The 21,796-nt window shown below is 50.9% G+C and overlaps 8 protein-coding genes across 8 annotated transcripts; 1 reads left to right on the top strand and 7 right to left on the bottom strand.

The window, feature by feature from the left end:
* Positions 1–722: 722 nt before the first annotated feature.
* ALTATR162_LOCUS8859 (uncharacterized protein) lies at positions 723–3,613 on the bottom strand (the record flags this gene model as incomplete). Its single annotated transcript, XM_043316492.1, has 5 exons — positions 723–2,349; positions 2,400–2,639; positions 2,686–3,377; positions 3,427–3,547; positions 3,603–3,613. The coding sequence occupies 5 exons, from the start codon at positions 3,611–3,613 to the stop codon at positions 723–725; spliced, it is 2,691 nt and encodes an 896-aa protein (XP_043172427.1).
* Positions 3,614–4,113: 500 nt separating this feature from the next.
* Positions 4,114–5,373, bottom strand: ALTATR162_LOCUS8858 (uncharacterized protein; the record flags this gene model as incomplete). Its single annotated transcript, XM_043316491.1, has 1 exon — positions 4,114–5,373. One exon carries the CDS (start codon positions 5,371–5,373, stop codon positions 4,114–4,116), a length of 1,260 nt encoding a protein of 419 aa, XP_043172426.1.
* A 634-nt stretch (positions 5,374–6,007) lies between these two features.
* ALTATR162_LOCUS8857 (uncharacterized protein) lies at positions 6,008–7,789 on the bottom strand (the record flags this gene model as incomplete). Its single annotated transcript, XM_043316490.1, has 1 exon — positions 6,008–7,789. One exon carries the CDS (start codon positions 7,787–7,789, stop codon positions 6,008–6,010), a length of 1,782 nt encoding a protein of 593 aa, XP_043172425.1.
* A 586-nt stretch (positions 7,790–8,375) lies between these two features.
* Positions 8,376–10,155, bottom strand: ALTATR162_LOCUS8856 (uncharacterized protein; the record flags this gene model as incomplete). Its single annotated transcript, XM_043316489.1, has 3 exons — positions 8,376–9,613; positions 9,667–10,037; positions 10,097–10,155. The coding sequence occupies 3 exons, from the start codon at positions 10,153–10,155 to the stop codon at positions 8,376–8,378; spliced, it is 1,668 nt and encodes a 555-aa protein (XP_043172424.1).
* Positions 10,156–10,809: 654 nt separating this feature from the next.
* ALTATR162_LOCUS8855 (uncharacterized protein) lies at positions 10,810–12,026 on the top strand (the record flags this gene model as incomplete). Its single annotated transcript, XM_043316488.1, has 2 exons — positions 10,810–11,676; positions 11,730–12,026. The coding sequence occupies 2 exons, from the start codon at positions 10,810–10,812 to the stop codon at positions 12,024–12,026; spliced, it is 1,164 nt and encodes a 387-aa protein (XP_043172423.1).
* Positions 12,027–13,083: 1,057 nt separating this feature from the next.
* ALTATR162_LOCUS8854 (uncharacterized protein) lies at positions 13,084–13,856 on the bottom strand (the record flags this gene model as incomplete). The annotated part of the gene is made up of 2 exons (XM_043316487.1): positions 13,084–13,350; positions 13,401–13,856. 2 exons carry the CDS (start codon positions 13,854–13,856, stop codon positions 13,084–13,086), a joined length of 723 nt encoding a protein of 240 aa, XP_043172422.1.
* Positions 13,857–14,885: 1,029 nt separating this feature from the next.
* ALTATR162_LOCUS8853 (uncharacterized protein) lies at positions 14,886–17,291 on the bottom strand (the record flags this gene model as incomplete). Its single annotated transcript, XM_043316486.1, has 4 exons — positions 14,886–15,794; positions 15,850–16,853; positions 16,934–17,043; positions 17,098–17,291. 4 exons carry the CDS (start codon positions 17,289–17,291, stop codon positions 14,886–14,888), a joined length of 2,217 nt encoding a protein of 738 aa, XP_043172421.1.
* Positions 17,292–18,006: 715 nt separating this feature from the next.
* On the bottom strand, positions 18,007–21,702 carry ALTATR162_LOCUS8852 (uncharacterized protein; the record flags this gene model as incomplete). The annotated part of the gene is made up of 4 exons (XM_043316485.1): positions 18,007–18,722; positions 18,787–19,373; positions 20,684–21,150; positions 21,202–21,702. The coding sequence occupies 4 exons, from the start codon at positions 21,700–21,702 to the stop codon at positions 18,007–18,009; spliced, it is 2,271 nt and encodes a 756-aa protein (XP_043172420.1).
* Positions 21,703–21,796: the final 94 nt, after the last annotated feature.

The raw sequence follows: 21,796 nt of genomic DNA, 5'->3' as shown, positions 1-21,796 counted from the left end.
AGACTTGAAAGGAGGTTCAGGAAAGCAAAGAAATTATGAGCGCAAGGAAATTCGTCAATCATATTCCTACCATCGCTGATCAAAAGCCTGTCTACCCGCGGGTGTGAGGACAAACACCCATTTGCTCCGCCAGCCTCGGCCCTTGCGTGAGCCCAGACCGCGTGTCATTAGTGTGAACTGGCACGCGTCTGTCTGGCAGCTGGCAAACAACGGGGTACCTTGGCATACCCCGGATTTCGCCTTTGGTGGACGAGCGGAAGTTACGATGCGCTGATGTCGTTCGGCCGACGATCGGCTGGTGGAATTACGTTACCGAGCTATAGTTGCCCAGTTGCCCAAGCATTTGGCCGTTCATCATGACCTGCTTGGGACGATAGCACATGATATCCTGGATTTATGCCAAAGTTCGGGTCTCATGTGAAAACGGGTTCGCGCTTTCACAAGCTCGCGTAAGGAGCTGTCTGATGGCGGATGAGGGGTGGAATGATCGACATGTGAAAGTGTGGAAAATGACGTTGGAGGGGCTGTCGGAAACTCTCCGCTGCAGGTCCTCCCCGAAAGCGGCCGACAACGCACGTGCGCGAAGATGCCTCGGAACATGCCTACCTAGTAGGTAATTCTGAATCACTCTTCTATCCTGTGTTATCCGGGATGCGTTGGAAGACAGATGAAAATGGGTATATTCTTGCTACATCAACGCTTCCCCTCGTCAAAACCTACACTCAAATGAATCTGACCTCATTGAACAAACTCGACCTGACCTGCATCAACGCGACCAACTCCAGTACAAAGTTCTGCAGAATGACCACATTCGTGATGATATGCAGCAAGCTCGCTTCTCGAACATCGTCTTCTTCTGCGTTCTCAGCACCGCCCGTCGTGTCATCAGAGGGCTCCTTGGGTGGCGGCTGAAACTTCGATAGCATGACTTCGACCTCCTTTGATCCAGCCGGCCGGCGAAAGCGAATACGCCTCTTGCCGAACTGATTCATCCTGATCTGTGATATACTAGCGTCGACATCTGACATCAATGAGGGCTGTTGTACCGCGTATGTTGTTGACATAGGGGATGAGGCTCGGGCAGGTGAGCCAACGAGTGTCTGACCTCCATATCTTGACGGTGCGGGTGATGGGCCTGGTGTATTCCTTGCTTCGGAGAGCGTCTCCTTCCTGCCTCTGGGAGACTGCGCTCTTGAAGGTGTCGTTGGCTGGTTACGTACATGTTGTGGTATCTGTGGAGTCCAGGATCCAACTGGTGTTTCTGAAGGACCTCTCGCGGGCTTTGACTGGGGTGTTGACATTTTCGACTCTTCCACGACATCCTGGTGAAAGCGAAAAGCGTTCTTGCGACTTGTAACGTGTTCATCCCAATCCTTGATGTCACTACGCAGGGCATCAACCTGCGCTTGGAGTTGTTTCAGACATGCGAATAGCTGAGGAGTAGCAGAAGACTCCCATGTCGGGAACCTTTCAGCCATGAACATGGCGCGCAAATTCTCATTCGTGAACGGCTCAGTTTCAAGACTGTCACTTTCGAAGTGGTAGTCGGCAGGATCCACAGATAACCATCCTTCCAGACGTAGCTGAGCGCAAGTGCCAAGTGTAATTATTGCCTCAGTCAGTGCCAAGTTTGTCTCGACGTCGTTCGTAAGGAATCTCAGCAGTAGCTCCATAAGAGACTGGAAGAGCGGATCTTCTGGAAGCAGCTGATGTGGGTCGACCTCTCTAGTTGAGGCTTCAGTCGAGTCGAAGTACCCTTGAGTCTTTGACGACGTCGAAGGTAAGGCAATAGTCTTTAAAGAGCAAGGATGTGTCTCTAGTAAGCTCAAAGTATCTTTCAGGTAGCTTTCGTACGCTTCATCGACACCTTCCAACCCAGCGAGGTCGATGGCGAGGTTCAGATACAACTCAAGCTCCTTGTTCAGAGATCCGACTGTTCTATGGTGTTCTTTGTGATGCAGGTTCATCACCTTGACAAGAGATCCGAGGGCGTATCCATGATTTTTGCTTAGTATCACATTAGTCAACTTCAATGCTGCAATGACCGTCTGTGGGTTGCGTGACGCGGTACTCCCTAACACGAGGTCGACTAGATTAAACAAGGAAGGATTCAGCTTGTCGTCGTCCTTGTCGGAGGCGGTAAGGAGCATGAGCGACTGGCGTCGTTTGACAGCTGCAGGTGACCGTGTTGTCTTCGAGGATGCGTAGTCCTGGAGGGCGAATAGATACTGAAGCATCATATGGACAAGCTCTGGATGATCCAGCGCATCTAGAATATGACGGAGATACGTGAGTACTGCCACAGATGAGCCGCCATCAGCGTCAGACGACTCAAGCAGCGAAGGATATCTGCACGAAGTCAGCTATGTACGTACTGAAGATACATGAGCACGACGCACAAAAGCTGCTGGAGGAACAAAGCCTGAAAGTGATCGATCAATGTAACTCTAACATCCAGGGACCTGCAGTGCTCAAGCACATCTTGCCAGAAGGCAAGGTACGACAAGAACGTCAGAAGATGGCTCTGGAAATCAGGGGTAAAGAAGTTCTCTGCTTGTTGGTTGGGCTGCATCTCGGTGTAATCAGAGAGTAACAGAACAGGAGGCAAGTTCTGCGCCGGGTGGAGTATTGAAAGTTTTCTGGTCAATGTTAGCCTCGTGGTCATGAATATGGTGGGTTCCATACCTGCTCATCTGACTGTACAGTGCTCCCAGCCCAGTCGCCATGAGCGTCGGCAGATCACTGTTAACAATCCACTGCTCCAAATCCATTGATCTAGATGCAGACTCGAATATATACAGCAATCCGGTGCGCGCAAAATCTCCGATACGACCTTCGTGGTGGACATGATCGATGAGCTGATAGCACAACGGGAAGTCTTCCTTCTGCGTGACCCCGGCGAAGTCAGTCTTTTGGTTCAAAAGTCGTCCCTCGTTATCTGCAGACGTAGTAGTAAACCAGACATGCAGGATCTCTGGCTGCAACCTGATCTTGGCCGCGATACCAAACAGCAGCTCCACGATATCGGCCTCAATGTCTTCTCCTATGCCCATGCTTCCCGAGCCGATTGTGCGGTCGATAAAATTCATGAGAGACACAGCGAAGACATCGTTTTCGAGAAAGTCCTCCTCTTCGCTATCGATGAGCGCATTGTAGAAGGCCACCGCGTCCCTAACTGTGCCCTCATCGTGTGCCGTCGCGGCGATTTTCGAGATTGCCGTATATATCTGTTGGGCAGCGGAGAACTGGAGGCACATATGCGGTGCCGGTGATCGGGACTCATCGCTGAGTATCGCTGTGAGGGCCTGGAACCCGCGCCGGATGTTGCCCAGGGCTTCGCGGTCGTTGGCGAGGTTGGTCGACTTCTGCCATGTTTGCTGCAGCGTGTTAGAGGCCAAGCAATTTTTAGTAGAGACCTAGCCATACCAGTATCTGGTTGTATCGCTGTCGGAAGCGTGCCAGCCGCTGTTGGGGGTTGTTCGGGGCGACCTGCTTCTTCTTCTGGGACGAGCCGCCGAGTAACCTCACCCACTTGCTGCAGTCAGTCCTGATATCGCAGCTAACGTGGTGCAAAGACGTACGAAATCCATTTGATCTCTTACTCACCCCGCATTTGGGCCGTGTACGTGGGGTGCAAGGGTGGAAAGGAGTGATGTCGACGCGGAGCGCGCCGTGGTGGAGCGAACTCGAAACCAATCGCGTTGCATCCTTCTCCGCAGAGCAGTGGCGATCGCTATTCTCGCACCAATTCTCCTACACGACAACATGATTTTGAGCGAGTCAGTATGTCTATGTTTCTCGAAGAGCTTCTCTACTGCTAAAGATCTGCGAAAATACAAGTTCGCCCCATCGAAGTTGCTGCATGAGATCTACCAAATGCAGCTGTAGGGCAAGAATCCGCTACCACTATGAGAGAAAAGCAAGTGCAGTCATGTACCTAGGTAGTCGGTAGCAGCGAATCGATGTGACAACGTGGAAACATCGATGAGAAGCCATGATCACAGGTATTACTCATATTACTAAAATTCTACAACCGAAAGAATCAACAAAAGAGAAGCATCGCAGGCTATGCAGTATAAGAAAAGTTTCCAATCCAAGTCCAAAGGCCCATCATTAGATAGCAGCCTCCTCCTTTGTCCACTTAACCTCCTTCTTGACATTTCCACCATTTAGCGTCGGCAGTCCACTCATGCCCAACATGAAATCCCTGCCCTTTAGCATCCATACGAAGAAAGAAGGTACCTTCCATCCCATAACAGCACCAACACCACCTCCACTTCCAATCGGCACAATCATCGACTTTCTCGTATCAAGCGTGTACACTCTGTCTTGGCCCCTGGGTTTCTCTTCAGGAAGCATGGGGTTGAAGGAGAGCAGGTCGCGCTTGAGGTTTGTAACTAGGGTAGGTAGAGCTTGGTTGATGTCCCAGAAGTTGTTGCGCGAGTAGGACGCAATATCACCGAAGCCGTAGACACGAGGGCCTGCGATGTCAACGCGGAGGGTGGAGTCGTTAGTAACGAGGTAACCCTTCTCGTTGAGGAGCTGCTCTGGGAGCCAAGAGGAGTTGGGTTGAACACCGTAGGCGGGAACGTAGAGATCTGCTTCCAGCTTGTCACCATTCTTGAGGGTAAGTGCTGTGCGGCCATCTGTCGTCTGCGTTGAGTCTGTTACCCGTGTGTTGTAAACAACCTTTACGCCAAGTGCGCTGAGCTTGTGCTCTGCTATTTGGGCGATCGCAGGGCGAAGACCTGGAAGAAGTTGTTTATCCGATGTGATCAAGGTAACGTCAACATTTGGCTGCACCTTGCTGAACCATCCCGGCTTGCCATTGCGGTGCTCCGCAACTTCGCCTGCGAATTCAACCCCTGTTGGACCACCGCCGACGATCACAATCTTTTTCGCCGATTTGATCTTATCGTTCGTCGAGCTGATTGCGTCCAGAGTGCTTCGAGCATCGGCGCTCATCGAGAAAGCTTGGAAGTAAGTTTTGCTTCCTGTCGCGACAACGAGGGCATGGTAGTTTAATGACTCGTCCTCTAGTCCCTTGTTGCTGCGGAATAGCACACGTCGCGCTGATGGCTCTAGACCAGTAGCGGAGGCTTCGATGAAAGTAAAGTCATCCTTGGAGTACTGTTTGAAGCCCTCATGCAGATCAAACAGAACCTTCTCAGTCGGCATGCGGTCGGTTGAAGCTGCTACTCGTGGTGAGGCGACCCTGAAGTACCACTGCGAAGATGGCGAGATGTTGTAGACATGGTACTTGGCGTCATTCCTGGCCTTGAGAGCAGGCAGAATATGCTTGAGGATGTAATGGGTTGCCTGAAGGCCAGCGCCTGACGCGCCGATAATGACGATGTTGCGTTGTTCTGACATTGCTGGGTTGTTCGTGTAGAAACTTGGGAGAAATAGACAGAAGTAATGCTGGATATCCACTGTGAAGATCTTCAATGGTATCTGAGGAATGAGTGCTTTGAATGGACTGAAAGACGAGGCCGCCTTGGTCTACATATACTTGCCATTTTCACCGCATGGACACCGAGCACCTACAATCATGTGAACTACGGACCAAATATTCAGGTAAGCGTGTAGTGAAACAATAAGATTCAGCCACATCAGTGCATAATTCTACAAAGATACTCCCTCTGCATTGCCCACGATTGCGTAGCGAGGTTTGTAATGTAAGAAGGACCGAACGCCGGTCGGATGCTCCAACACCCGCGGGACCGTAGAGTTCGTAAGCATGTTGCCAAGACACCCAGGGCTCTTATTGGCTATGGTAGCTAAGCACGCTGCATTTCCGCTCGCTGATGCAGGAACCAGTCCGCTATGGTAATTCATCAAGCCTTGGTTATCTAACGCTTTCACTGCATCGCGTTACTGAAGTTTAATCAGATTTTGTCCAAAAGTTATAAGATATCATGTTCGCAATAGCGCCGCTCGCTTTCGCCCGCCCGGAACTCCGAGTGAACCGTTAAAGGCTGTCAGACTTCTTGGGTACACAGTGTTATTAAATCAAAGAGTGCGCTCGGATCAAGTCGTCGATATCGAACTCGCTCTCATCTTCCCATTCTTCGTCATCGTCATCGCTTTCCTCCTCATCACTGTCGAACTCGCTGTCTTCGTCGTCTTCTCCTTCCACTAGTCCGTTTCCCCCATGTGCATCGTTCATGTGTTGGTACGCTGCTTCACTCAGTGGGAAAACCTTAAGGCAGACCCAGCACATGTGTCCGTGGCAACCACTACACTCAACGTGATTGCATCCGTCAACCTTCTCGATGAGGGTTGCACACTTTGGACATTCTTTCGTACCAGCCACGGCTTTGTAGTCGTCTAGTAGTTGCTCATTCTGCTTGTTCTTGTGGAGATGCGATTCGTATTCCACGCAAGTCCAACCGACGTGAGGCTCAGCATGGCAAAGGGTGCATGTCTGGGTTAGACATGTGGGACACGTGAAAATCTCGTAGGATCCGCTGCGCAGATACACTGACTTGCAATCCGGCGTTCGACAGTTGCGATATGCATCAGGAAAGGATCGGACATGGTAGGTCAACGAAGCCTTCAACAATGCGTCAACCATCGTGCCGGTAGCGTATTTGCGCAGGTCCGGAATTGCTATCGGTTGTTCGCAACTCTCATGCCAGCATACTAGCGGAAAGTGATTGCTTGTTAAGTCTGATGAAGCTACTTCCAGTTGATGGTCGAAGCATTCCCGACAAGTATAATGACCGCATTTGGAGAACTTGATGTCGTTCGTCACATCGCCACACTGGGGGCATATATGATGTTTTGACGCATTGTCGGAGGGTGGCAGTGGCAGGTTTAGCTCGAACATAACGAGCCAGGCGGTTTGACGAGGGCAATGGAGAACCAATGTTTTCTTGAGGACATCGAGGCCGACTTTAGACTCACCCAGCTTCTTTTGTGCACGAGCAACTATATCTGAAGTAAGCAGGTCCCTGAAGTCTTTAGGGGCGAACTGGATGGTGGTTGTCTCTTCCCAAGTGGTTAGCATAATGACTTTTTCGGCGAGGTCGCGCTCAACGATCTTCATATGCGCGTCATCATTTTCAGGGTCATAGATGCGCAGACGCCGTTGCAACTTATCACTCATTATGATCACACCCCTGTCACGCGCCAAATGCTGAAGCCAGACGGCTCCTGGAGCGGTCGCGAAGAACTCGTGCCAGATCTCGTATTGCGTTGCATGACCGCCTAGTCCCGCAGTCGCTACTCTTCCTGCGAATATTGCCTCTAGTATTCTCTTCATGTCGATGATCTTCTCGCGGTTCGTCCCGGATAAGCGTAATGTGACCATACCATTCCGAGGTTCTTCCCAGACTGCTGTCGCTTCAGGGATTTGCGACATGATTTCCTCCACATCAACCAAGACAGCGTCAGAGAGCTCTTTCAGTGCGGTGAAGTAAACAGTGTACATCATGTGTGCATCCACTTCTGGGCTGCTACTGAGATGCTTCAAGGCTGCGAGCGCATGTTCCGGTTGGTAAAAGCCGGCGATGGTGTTGGTGTGCCAGCGTCCATGTACGGTAGGAGAGGGTCTATGACAGAACCTCAATGGTCCAGCAACCGATTGAAGTACTCCTTTCATTAGCAAAGGTCCGACCTCCCTGCTCGGACGCCATGATATCAGTATCGTATTGGCATCGGCCTTGATCGAAAGTTTGTTGGTGATCCGAATGCTGGGGTTTAGGTTGAAACCTGACAAGACACAGCCAGCAAGAAAATCTGCATTTCCTCCTTCGATGTGCCGATGGACCCCTAATTCAGCCATTCTTAGTCCAAGGGTGTGTTCGAGTGACAGGAAGGGTAGTGTGATAGGGTTCGTAGTTTCACAGTCACGGCTCGACGATATTATGGAGGGATAGACAGGCTAGGCATGATCGAGAAACATCCGATTCTGACGGCTGGGTCCGGTGTTGGTTCCTACGGTTGCCTGGTGGGGTATGTCTGCTGCTCATATGAATGGCGTGCCACAGCAAACGTGACGTGCAAACGTGCAAGGAACGGCCCCAATAACGATGCAAGGGTCAGTGAACAGTCTAAACGACAAGTGAGTTGTGGTAGCACGGTTCACATGCGAAACAGGATGGGAATGATGATTAGGCCATGATCTTAGTTGGTACCCGGAAGGCTGGGAATTGGTCCGCGCTAGCGACATAAGCAGGCGCGATGGCGTGTCCTCTCCCCCAGAAGCCTAATGGGAAGACAGAGAAACAAACCAACGATTCAAGCTCGTGATATATGCGACACACAAGAAGTTGAACCTTGGGAGGTAGAATGATACCTTCATTCGTCTGATGCTTCAATAGCGTCTAGTCGATGTCATTATACACTATTCCTCATACCGTCAGCGGAATCTAATCATCCTGATCCCAGTTGCCCGGCTGCGCCTTTCCAGGCATCTTGGGACCACCAGCTTGCCTTGCGACAATGATCTGGTCGACGCTCAGAACCGTCCTCGCAGCCTCGGTCGCGAGCTTGATGGCCCACATCTTGCTGACCCAGAGATCCAGAATGCCCTCCTCCTTCGCGTCAAGTGTACCAGTGTTGTCGTCGTTCTCGATGTCGACACCGACCGTCCACTCGTCGTCTTTCCTGCCCTTCTGTGCAGCATGTGCAACGTATAGCTTAGCGAGAACTTCAGTTGCATCCAGACCGGCCGACTCCGCGAGCGTCCGTGGGATGACCTCGAAAGCCTCGGCATACTTGCGGATGGAGTATTGTGCCAGTCCTGATGTCTTGTCCGCGATCGCCTTGATCTTTTCAACAAGCTGCATCTCCGTTGCTCCTGCACCTGGTACCAGCCGGGGGTCACGAGTGATGGCCTTGACTACGTTCACACCGTCGTCGATAGCCCGCTCTACATCGTCGAGGTGGTTCTGAGTAGCACCGCGTAGGACCAGGGTCGCGGTCCGTGTCTGTTCGTTCTCTTGCCTGAATACTGTGACGCGGTCGCCGCCAATCTCCATAGTCTCAACGACGTCAATGGTACCCATCTCGTCTGGCATAGGCGCACCAAGGCGAGCGAGCGGTGTAGCACCGACCACCCTGCATAACCGGCGAAGCTCGAACTTGGAAAGGACCTTGATAACGAGGATGTTGTAGCGGTTGAGGTAGTGAAGGGCCAGCTCTCCGACGGTCGAGCCAGCAACAACGACCCTCATACCAGAGTCGTGGAGCTCCTTGATGATCTGCTCCACTTGCTGCTCCTCGCCCTTTGTGAAGTCCATCATCTCCTTTGCGTTGTGTAGCAATACCGTGCCCTTGGTCTCGGTTTGTGAAATGTCCACTGGACATGAGAAGACTCCGACCTTGGCCTTTGTCGCCTTCGTGACAGTGCCGTCTGGCTGCCTTGCGAAGACCATGCCCTTGACAACTTTGCTCTGCTCTAGAGCACCACCCATAATCTTGACTACGCGGACGTTGTCGACGTTGAAGTTGACGGGGTTCTTGGGGAGGACAGCGAGAACGGCTTCGGCGACGAGGTCAGCAAGAAAGTCTTCGCTGCCGGACTGCTTGGCTGCGACTACGGTGCGGATGGCTTTGCTGAGTTCTTGCTGCGAGCGGATGTCTTCGACCTTGTCACATACCAGCTCTGTGTTGCGTTAGCCCCGGCTTTATTTTTTAGCTAACGTGTGCATAACATACCCTCCAGTGTCTGCAGAGCCGCAAGTTGTGCCTTTTCGTAACCCAAGACAATGTCACTTGTCTTCAGGCCCATCCGTATTAACTCCTCGGCCTTCTTCAACAGCTCACCAGCCAAAACAATGACCAGGTTTGTCGCATCACCCATCTCTGCCTCTTGTTGCTGGCTGGCCATGACAAGGAGCTTTGCCGCAGGGTGTACAACCTCGAGTTCTCGCAATATTGTTGCCGCGTCTGAGGTGAGGATCATCTTTTGGAGGTGGTTTATGACGATCTTGTTGCGGCCATAGGGACCTAGAGAGGTCTGAACGGTCTGGGCAATAGTTCGGCAGGCATCGATGTTGCGGATAACAGCGCCATCTTCAGCGTCGTAGCTGTTGCGGGGTGGTTAGTTGAGTGTTTACTGTGATTGCGGGGTTGTAAAGGGCCGTACTTCTGGTAGCCTTGCTTGAACAAGCCGGCGTTGGGGGCGTTGGGTATTGAGAGAGACATGTTGGTGGTGTATGAGGGGTATCTTGGTTGTGGTGGTGTACCTGAATCTAAGCTCTGCGCGGCGAGAACGCGTCCAGTCCCAAATTTCGATGCCAAGACTTGGGGATCGGGGGAAGGAAAGACCGACAATTCACGATCAACAATCTTTGGAATAAGGTATCAAACGCTGTATATTGACATGACGTGTATAGCTAGGCTATACCACGCAAGGCCACAGTTGTGTGCCATCCCAAAGCTTGAGCTTGAAGGAAAGGCGCAAGATTGCGTGTCACTAAAGTTACTCTAGGATTGTATACCGCAAGCAACAGACCAACTGAGCCGCGAGCCTACGTAGATGCAAGTAACTCGATATCAGCGCATAAGCTGTTGGCTGTACTGCTATTCAAACATAACTTTGTCGCGTACGTCAAGCGTGCAAGCGTATAAAAATATCTTCAAGCGCATAAGAATGTGAGCAAAATCTATCTAGCCGTACACCTTAGGATTTGTGAAGGTACCGCTAGCGAAAAAGACTGCTCGACTCCCTCTAGGCACCGTTAAATGACCAGGATCTCATGACAGTGCGAGTATGCTGGGGATAAGGATAGGTGCCGTAGAGAAGGAGACATGGTGTTTGCGCCGAAGAAAAGTTAACTTGAAATGTCTGCTTAGGTAATGCCGCTAGACCCAATGCACTTCCGCTCCCCGAACTTTTCTGAGACCTCGAGATGGCAGCGGTTGCATCGTGATACCGCGGAGGGCATTGGGAGAAATGAACGCCGGACAGCAAACAACGAGGCGATTGGCCTCGAGAGCTGGTATACATCGCAATTGGGATTGCAGGCATTCCGAGTGCTGACGAACCAAGGTCAATCAATATGTCGCTCATGTAGAGACACCATTACCCGCACATACGCATCTGCCGCCGCCGCTGCTGTCCAGACCGAGGACCAAGTCGCCCAGCATATCCCTCCCGTTGCTCAGGTCTCACCCTCTACCTCTTACGCTGTCAATGCCGGTGTCGTCCTGTCCCGCCCCCCGCAAATAACACGCGACCTCCACCCATTCGAAGCCTCCTTCTTTCTATACCAAAGACGTCTGAACGAACGACTTGCGCTGCCCTTCACACGATACTTCTACGTCAAGAAGCGAACACCTGCAGATTTAGAATGGAAACGAAAGATGAAGCAACGGTTGACCCCCGCCCGCGATATCGGACGATACCAAGGATATGGAGACGAAGCATGGAATGACGAGGTTCTTGTAGGAGCACAAGAGAGCGATTTTGAACACCAAGTCGGGAAGCTTATCGAAGACGCTGAGCAGTCTGGTCTGGAGGACGCACCGGACACAACTGGCGCAAAGAAGATGGAGCGCGAGCCAGTAGAGAAGCCGATGCCGAGGATAACAGAAGCGGATCAGAAAAACGACACCAAGAGCTTGAACCGCGCGCTGCAGAGAACACTGTATCTGCTTGTCAAGAACAAGGAGGGGCAATGGCAATTTCCACAGGATCGCTTGAAGGAGGAGAACCTGCACGGTGTACGCAGTACCACAGCCCGCAGAGATTTCAACAGAATGCTAACAACATATAGGCGGCAAACCGCATCATCACACATACTGGTGGCATCAACATGAACACCTGGCTTGTCGGCCACGTGCCAATCGGCCACCACCAAGTGGACTACCGCGAACCCCGATCCGCAGGGAATCTCAACGAGTACGGCGCAAAGACCTTCTTCTTGAAGGCGCGCATTATGGCCGGTCAGGTCAACCTCAAAGAGAACAAGCTCGGTCTCCAGGACTTCAAGTGGCTGGCCAAGGACGAATTGCAGAAGGAGGTGGACGGCAGCTACTGGCGACAGATCAAGAACATGTTGGCGGAGCGATGATTGATATGTACGACATGATGTATTCTAGCATTGCTTATCGAAAGCGTTTAGCTTGTGGCAGTCCCTGTAGCATTATGTACAGTAGTTCCGATGATGACATCACGGTTGACACAATCAGAGATTCTCGTGATCGCGCCTCTGAACCTTCCCAGCATATCTGGCACCAAGTTGTGGTAGGCTCCATCGGACCCTCTGTTGGTCAATCTTCGCACACACATCCTCTCTGCTATCGAAGTCACCTGGCAGCTTCAGGCGTACTCTTAGCTCCGCCCAGACAAGTACTCCAGTCCTCCGTCCAATACGCAGCGATCGCAGCACCATGGCCTTCCATACGAGCTCATGTTAAGAGAGCACCCTCCTGGAGGAATGATAAAACAGTAGCTCGAGATGAAGCCAGCAAGTCAATCTATAAATTCTTAGCTTGTCTGCTCAATGAAATTCATGTCAGGGGAGGTGTCATACAGATGCCACCAATCCAAACAACAGCGCCGTAGCCCAGTATAATGAGAAAGACGTTTAGGGCAGCGGTGGGATAGAAGAGGAGCCTGCGCCAAAGCGCATTGATGGAATTGACGATGAAACAGATGATGATGGCTTCGAGCACAGACATGCAGGTATGGTCGTGAGACGCGTTCGAATGGTCATCTTCTAGAAGGAGACTTGTGCTCACTTTGTAAAAGGCTATGACCGCGATGATGAGATATGCAAGTGCAATTACAACATGCAGGATCATTCCAGCATCTTGCAGAGGGCGGGCAATCGTATAGATGAGATCGAGTAGCAAATTGTATCTGAGTGACGTGATGTGAATTGTTTCCGTTGGGTGATAGAGCTGTGAGCTAAATCTGAGACCGAAGCTACTTCGAGATCACTCTCAAATGATGGAGCTTCACGGTGAGAGTGAGGTTCAGATAGAGGATGATCGTGATTGGATGAGGCTTAAAACAGTACTCGCTTTTCGTTTATATCAACTCTTCGTAACGCCCAACTTTTCCTTTACTCCTACTGTAGTTTCCCCACTCCGAGCCGTCAGTGTCAGCACCCAACCTTTTGGCCCTTACTCACACTTCTGCCAATCGTAGCTGAACCCCTGCTGCGCACCATAGTACTGATTTCCCAGCTCCTCGCTGTACGAGTGCTCACTATCCACGACACCCTGCTGTCCCTCCTTACCTTCAACCCACATCTCTGTGCGGAAGGTGAACGTACCACTCCCGCAGTTGGACTGAGGAATGAGCTCCGGTGGATAACTGATGTTCGAGTAGTACTCTTGAGCGTACTGACCAGATGAAGCAGGGCCAGTTAGTGCGATGGTATCAGCGACCTGTTTGAAGAGTCAGTATGTGGCTACAGGGAGTTGCAGAGACTACATACCTCCGTCCTCCCGCTTCCCTCACCCACGTAGTAAGCGAAGTCCCAATAAACCTGTACTCCCTCATCCAACTCATACGTCATAATCCCCTTCGTCCCATTTTTGTGCAGCCTCAACTTGTAATCCTCCGCTTCGGCAATCATATCCACATCTTTGTACTCCTTGTATGACAAAGTCGTCTCGCACCATGTATGGCGGGGACCATTCTCGAGGTCTACACGCATCCATGGGTATGCAATGAACCAATAGTATATCTCGCTACCGTCGACGGTATTGGAACCGAAAGTTGGACGCGTAGTGCGCGAGAAGGTGCCATTTTTGCCAGAGTCGGGGCAGCCGGGGCCTCGTATGGAGGAAATAGTGAAGGACCAGTTCGGTGGGAGGATGCGGAGGGGATTGGGTTGCGCGAGGGTGGTTGTCAGGCCAACGAGAGCCAGGGCTGTGGTCGTGTATCTCATCGCAGATGTCGGCACTCGAGACCAGGTAGGTGATCAAATACAGTTGAAGCGGTTGTTGTGCGAGAAGACACTCGTTCTCGGAAGTCGTTCAGCTGGTCTTTATACATGTCAATGTGATGCTTCCGAGCTGTGTAACTGCGTATGATCTGGGGAAGTCTACCACTACAACATGCGAACAACGACTTCGAATATCATCCGCAGCCCAATGAGCACATTACCCCACATCATCATGGGGACCAGTCTATATTGCTATAGTGGTAGGCCGAAAGGGTTCGCTGTGCAGATATAGCGATCGCAATATCGAGACGAAGCGACGGTGACATCTGACGACCATTATGAAGGTCGGCAGAGAGTAGATGGGAGGAAATAAGGTCAGGCGACGACCACCCGAAGTGTAACCAGTTACTACCCGCCTACGGCTGTATGTTGCGTCACCCAGATATCAGGGGTCTGTTAGGCCAGTATACTTTGCACGCGCATATGCAGAGGTGGTGGCTTTCATCTGAGGTTGCTGCTTCAATATAGGGTTAAACGAAGCTGTGTGGAGAAACCTGGAAAAGGAGGGTATGTAGCCGTTTAGTTAAGGTGCTGACGCTGTGCATCACCGGCCGTATCCGTCAGCAACGTGAAACATGACGAATGAAGGCAAGTTAATAAGGCATCTCCCTCCCCATGCGTAAACCAGTATGCCTGTGTTTAGCCTATAGTGCTTGTTGTACATGAGAAAATGGGAAGGTGCTCAGTACGTAGTGAGATACTTCCTTGTTGCTTCGGATGTACATGAAAGCATTTCGCAGACTCCTTTTTGTCTGAGATTTCCCCAGAGCGCCGAGGTTTATGTGTATCAGTGCGACTAACATTTTTTTGCTAATATTATTGACAAGGTATGAGAGGTTGCTACGGAAGAAGCTCGTTGGGTAACGACCAACAGTGCGCCATTGGTAGAGAATGTTGTTGATGCTATACGCAAGATGGCTGATTTCAAAAATTCTCTAAACGCTGTACCAGAGTGAAGTAATTCCCAACCGTTCAATGCTCGAAACCGATACCTAGTGCACCATTGAGGTCCCGGAAGTCGCCCCTCAGGATCTCGATTCCATCACGCTTGACTTCTTCAACCAAATCCTTGATCTTTAGTGTCATAACAGAAGGCTGAAAACCAAAGTACTCATACGCGGTCTTGCTCGGCAAGCTCTTGCCAAAGCGGCGCATCGAGATGGCGGCATCGGCATAGCGTTCCCAGCCATTTGCTGCGTAAGCCTCGATGACGACAGTAGGCTTGCCAGCTTTAGGCTTCAAAACAGACTGCTTGTAATCACGAGTCTGCTGTTCAAACAAGCGTGGGCAAGGGAAGGACACGACCCGGGCTGTTATGCCATGTTCGGAGTTGAGAAGGTCGCGCGTCTGCATAGCGAAGACCATTTCGGATCCAGTACTGATGAGGGTAACGTCGAACTCTTCCTCTTCCACAAATACATAGGCACCCTTAGCAAAGCCTGACCGCGATGATTGCTTCCACTGTGGCAGAGCTTGGCGAGATAGAGAGATGATGCTAGGTGTCTCATTGGCCTTGATGGCAACCTCAAAAGCACCAGCCACTTCTTCAGAATCGCAAGGACGCATGTAGAGTAGGTTGGGCATGGCACGGTAAAGTGCGGCAAGAGCGATAGGCTGATGTGTAGGGCCGTCCTCTCCTGTACCAATCGAGTCATGTGTCGCGATGTGGATTTGCTGTAATCCTTGCAACGCGCCCATACGAACAGCTGGTGCTGCATAGAGGTAGAACATAAAGAACGACGATGTGATTGGAAGGAAGGTGCCTTTGTTGAATGCTGCGAGACCATTGGATATAGCACACATAGCGTGCTCGCGAATGCCGTAATGTATGTATCGTCCGGTGTAATCCCCGTTTAGACCACATGCAGTCTTCAGCTCTGGCTGAGTAGAGTAAGTAAGTTGATCGGGAGATGAATTGATGAAACTTGGTTCTTACCGACTGAAAATCGACCTTCTTCCGATAGGCAACATTACAGGACGGCGTAAGGTCCGCAGTACCAACAAGGAAGTTGCCCATGTTCTCACCGAGAGGGTTACCAACCAGTCCAGCAGACCTACGTGTTGCAGTCGGCTCACTAGGCAGTTGCTCTCTCTGTGGAATGTACTTGGTCCAATCAGCGGGCATCTTACCCGCAACACGGAGCTTGAACTCTGCTGCGAGCTCCGGGTACTTCTTCTCGTAGTCGCCGATAGTGGCAGACCAGTCGGCTTCAAGTCGCTTGCCACGAGGGGCTACGTCTTCAAAGAAGCTGTACATCTCCGATGGAAGAACGTAATGTTCATCTGGGTTCAGGCCGAATGACTTCTTGATGTTTACGATATCGTCCAGGCCGAGCGCAGCACCGTGGGTCGCAGGTGTTCCTGCCTTGCCTGAGCCGAAGCCAATGACGGTGCGAATATTGATGAATGTAGGCTTGTCGCTACTTCGGGCATTTAGCAGTGCATGAACGATGCTGCTGACGTTTGAATGGCCATCGAGGATATCAACAACGTTCCAGCCAGTCGCCTTCATCTTCTCGTTCATGTCCTCCCCAGCATTTGCGACATCAGCGGTACCATCGCACGTAATGTTGTTGTTGTCATAGATAATACAGAGATTGTTGAGCTTCCAGTGGCCTGCTAGTGACACAGCCTCAAGACCTACACCTTCTTGAAGGCATGCATCGCCGATCATACACCAGGTCATGTTGTCGACAACTGTGTGCTCATCGCGGTTGTATGTGGCAGCAAGGTTCTTCGTGGCCATGGCAAGACCGACTGCGTTGGCAACACCTTGACCAAGAGGACCTGTTGTGACTTCGACTCCCTCGTTTTCGATCTCAGGGTGCCCTGGGCAGATGGAATCGTACCGAGAGCTGTGATAGGATTTTAGCTGCTCGGCAGTCATGCTTTCGACACCAACAAGGTGCATAAAGAGGTATTGCCACAAGCAAGCATGGCCTGGCTTATACATTAACCCGTATTCGGCTTAACACCCGGTCCTCTGTGGCGCTTGGAGGTCGTAACGTGGATGCACTTACCATTGGAGAGAACAAAACGGTCGCGATTGAAGTAGTTGCCATTCTTCGGTGAAAACTTCATGACATATTTGTATAGCGCGACACCGATAGCAGCCATGCCCATGGCAGAGCTAGAAGATCGGGTTAAATTGGAATCAAGGCTGATTGTGACTGGAGCTTCCTACCCTGGATGACCGCCATTGAACTGCTGACAAAGGTCTGCGATGTATGCACGGAAGTATTTGAGTACAAGATCGTGTTTGTCCGATTGATCGAGCTCTACAGCAGCAACGCCGGCCACACCATGGATCTTGGTTGCTACTGGCTTGATCGGAAGATCATCCGAGACCTTGTCGTAGAATTCTAGAGAGGGTGACATAATGAACGCAATGGATGTGGTACTTGAGGATATGTGTTGTGCAACCTCTTCCGCGAGAGATCCGAACCCTTATATATCATGGTTGATGCTCGTCAAAACCCCAGTAGACCTTTGTAAGTAACTTTCACCACGATGCGATCGATCCGAGCGCTTCATTATGGCCGTATCGGTCGTTGTAATGCCATTCAACATCCTGTTCGAGCTCAACCGTGCAAGATGGTGATAGTAATCCCCAGGAATGCCCAAAGGGGCAACGCGATGCGCTAGTCCAGTCGAAACTAGCCTGAGTACAATCCGATTGGAGCTCGATGCGAGATGCCCGAGCTACGTAGCTTCTTGGAAGCGGGGCCCCAGGATCGCAAACCTGGGGTACTGTGGATGGACCATCTCATCCTTGGAAAACTAGGATAACAAATCAGGCGAATGAAAGTTCCGTATATGCGAAGAAATGCTCAGACTGTAGCTAGATGCCGTTGCCAGATATGCGTGGCTTCAGACGCGTCGCTTTACGAAAAGCCCCAACGACTAACGTACGCAATTATGCAGCGATCCATAAAGCCTCGCTGGTATCATCAACTTGCGCTACCACCCCAGACGTTTACTAGATCGTCTAGTATCGTGATCGCCGGAAACTTGCTGATACTCAAGACTATTCTGAGAATTTCGAGTATCTCAGCTTGTCTGTCTTTTGTCTCCGTACAAAGTGCCGCTGATCCTAAGTCAGCATGCATATCAGATATGAACTGTGGGTGAACAGACCTGCATAGATAGCCTGGAAGCTAACGAAAGCCGAGGGTGCATTTTGCGATTGCTGCGCTAATGCTATACCGCATATCGTCGAGGTACTTTCGCGGAGGAGCTTGAAACGTGTCTGATACGTGTTAAGGCCTCCGGTGGATGGCTGGTTGAGGATCATTATGATTCGTGCAAAGTGATACATTTGGATAGCAGCAGCATGTGCGGGAGGATGTATCCAAATCGGCGTCATATTCGCTTCGAGCGCTGGAGTTGGTGAAGATGTGTGAAATCCGGATTGGACAGGTATGGGCTCAAAGCTTGGCGGAAGGAGACTCTTCCATGCATCTAGCATTCGTAATAGCGTTTCTCCCGCTTCGATGTATCCAGAGATATCACCTTGCTTCGGTGTTGCGGCAAACTGAACACATTTTGCGGCAATATATATAATACGTGTCGCCAGACCTTCTGATGTGAGTTCAGCCATTGGCACTCTGGGTTGGTGTATTGTCAGTGCTGGTCGTCCAGTACGAAAAGCTGCCCAGACGTCTTGCCGTAGCCATGCCCACCAGACTGCTCGTTGCAAGCCATCAGTAGACTCGCCACTCGTGTCGGAATTGCGTTGTATCCAGAAAGCTCCCCTTAGGTGGCGATCCCAGTTACTATGATCAGAGGTGCCAGCTGTCCCGAACATCTCTAAAGTTTGGTATATGTAGTCAGTGGCTATCGCTTATGCTGCTCGTACAAAGCTATTACTGACCATACATCGAGATCATGGTAGCGGTGACCAGGATTTCGCGTGATTTTGTATAAGACTGATACAACAGATTCTGCGATAGATACTGCAGTGTCTCGTAGTATAGTTGCTCAGCAACCATCCGTACAGTTGATGGTGCACTGGAAGGTGAAGCGGGCGTACCAGGTGGCGCTTGTGATGCAACCTCGTTGCTTGCATCCTGATCCTGAGATAGGGCCATATGGCAGGCACCCACTGCCAACAAAGACTTGAGCAACCCTATATTACGCAAGGCAAGATGAGGCACGGCGTTAGCGAAATGCTTTACCGGGTCGAACAAATCCAAGATTGGTGCTACCACACTGACGTAGTGTTCGAAGTATACCAGCTCTTGTCGCTTTAGCTCGATCCTCGTCTCCGTATTCCATGGTTGTTCAAGTATTGCCATCGCATGCACTTCAACATTGCCGATAGGATTATCATCTGCTTCTAGAGCGACAGATTGCCGAGGTGACTGTCTTCTTGATAGGCTAGCAATGTCGAAATTCCAGCGATTGCCATGCGGTTGCTCTTGCATATTGTTGATCGCGTCTTCTGCGAGTAGATCATACCTAATAAGTCTTAGTTTCTCATGAATTCCATAAGCAAGTTGGCATCACCATTCGACAGGTCCGAAGTTAGGGGTCAGACTATCCCCGAAAGTGAAAAGACTGTCGTCAAGGAAAAAATCGTCGCTAGGTATTGCACTCTCAGAGAGCCCCGGCTGTTCTGCGGGAAAAGGTCTCCACGACTGTGCCGGCTCTACAGACTCTGAGCTTAGTGCTGAGATACCCACAGACCCGAGCCCGGTCTCGTTGTTTGATGGCAGAGAGTCCGTGATCGCTGAGGTCTCTTCGGTGTTTCGCGCACTCAGTGCTCGTGGCTGTCGTGGTGTGGGAGTCTTCTCAGCATATATACACTCGCGGTGGACTCTTTCGCAATTTTTGCAACTTGGATGGCTTTCATCACACTTGACCTTACGCTTACGGCATGTCAGGCTGTTCCACTCGTTAGCATCGCGCTCATAATGTGTTGCATTAGGATGACTAGACGTCTGCCTTCACCAAACTTTGGCGATCCGAGAAATGTACAACTTACCAGCCTGTCGAAGTCCTCAATCCACGTGATTTGGAAGGCATATCGATCTATGCTGGGGCTGAAAGCGAGTGTGCGAAGCGGTCGTATCGAGCGATGCAGCTCGATGCGGGCAGGCTGATTGAAATACCCGACACGCGGAAGCTAGCCGCATTCGCATGCTAACATTGGCAGAGACTCCACACATCCGTTACCATCAGAAGCATTTGCTGCGGGGAAGCTGGATGCATTGACAAATACGCAAGGCTGAAGTCTGGGGTGATGGGTGCTGTGGCTGTGACGCGGGTGAAGATCGTCCCGAGCTTCATTGGTGTAATGTAAGCGGTAGTCGGGCCTATAACACAAAGAAGCTTCATTCCAAGTTCATACGAAAGACTAGATATCAGCGATGAATTCCCATGGATAATGAGGTATCTGTCATGTTGTCCGTGTTACACTGTTGTACAAATGCACGTTTCGAAACTGTGACAGTCCGACGACCTTCTATCTCACGCGCAGCTCCCGACGTCCGAAAACCGCCGTCTTATCCCCCCATTCATGCAGTCCTCAAGCCGTTCATGCTGTTTTCCTTTCCCTTCTCCCAATACGCCTCACATTGTCCTTCGACATTTCGTATAGAGGATCTGACTGTGTACCTCCTCGGATTCTAGTTTCTTCAGCTTCGTAGTGGGGTTCGTTGCGAAAGCGAACACCGTGAAACAGCCAACGGAAGCCACGAGAAATAGCGCAGCAATAATCCCAAGGACTTGCAGCCTCACTCAGTGCTTCGTTGGGGCCACACTCGTACATTTGCTCTGGATATTTTGGAAGCCGATCGATGTCGTACAGCCTCCATGGAAACGCCCAGTAATGCAGGATCGCAAACACCAAAGCCTCTGCGCACGTAAGCAGACACGGGATGCCGACGTGGAGGTCTGGAGCAGCGATGAGCCGCGTTGGATGTAATGCCCTGAGTTGGATGAGCAGGGAGATAAGCCATGTTTGCCAGTAGGTAAGCAAAACGATCAACTTGACGCAAATCATCTTGAGGACGGGCTTGTTGGGTGCGAGATCTTCTTTGAGCTGGTCGTAGACTTGATGTATACAATACATGGCAACAAGAACGGAAAGGGCGTCCATGATGGCTGTCCATGTCGATGCGTATCGTGGGTTGAGATTTCCCTTGCAAAGCTGACCGAACGATTGCGTGACGACGGCTATGATGGTCACGATGGTTCGAAGAACAACATATTGGAAAACGCCAACATAGTTGATCTGTAAAGGGTCAGTGACCGCTTGAGAAATACGAGCTGAGCAGTCGCATACATTGAACCAGGTAACGCCGCTTCTGGGCTTCCTCATCCAGCCTTTATGCTCGCCGCCGGTCAGCTTCTGAATCCAATTTAATGGCCAACCCCAGTTCTTCGGCTTGACGTTTCGAAAATAATTTTTCTGCTCATGGAGATTGGGTGCGATGTAATGACACATGAGTGTGAAGAAGCTCACGGTAGCGTAGGCGGCGTAGCATTCGCGGACAAGCTCGCAGTAAACAGCACTGCTGTAGAAAACGTAGGAGAAGAACGTGGTCCAAGCATAGACAGGGATGACAGCGAGGATGCGTATGATGTGTTTTTGTTCGTATGAGCACAGGTAATGCAGCGCGTGCTGCATGATGTGGAAGACGGAAAAGGCGATGGTCAATGAAGCTAAAGTGCAGCAGACGTTGAGAGTGAGCAGGTGGAAGGTAATATCCTTATCACCGAAGGGTAATGCCTCTTCAAGGACTAGCTGGCTCACGGAAGCCCCATTCCCACAAGTACGGACCATGGTAGAGGGTTGGCGATGAGTTGTGTAAATTGATTGTGGGCGTTGGTATACAAACTGTAAATGAAGTTACTCATCTGAGAGCATCATTGGTGCA

The sequence above is a fragment of the Alternaria atra genome (genome assembly GCF_907166805.1).
Source record: "Alternaria atra isolate CS162 genome assembly, contig: 29, whole genome shotgun sequence".
In the NCBI taxonomy this organism is placed as follows: domain Eukaryota; kingdom Fungi; phylum Ascomycota; class Dothideomycetes; order Pleosporales; family Pleosporaceae; genus Alternaria; species Alternaria atra.
This window is presented reverse-complemented; position numbering and strand designations above follow the sequence as displayed.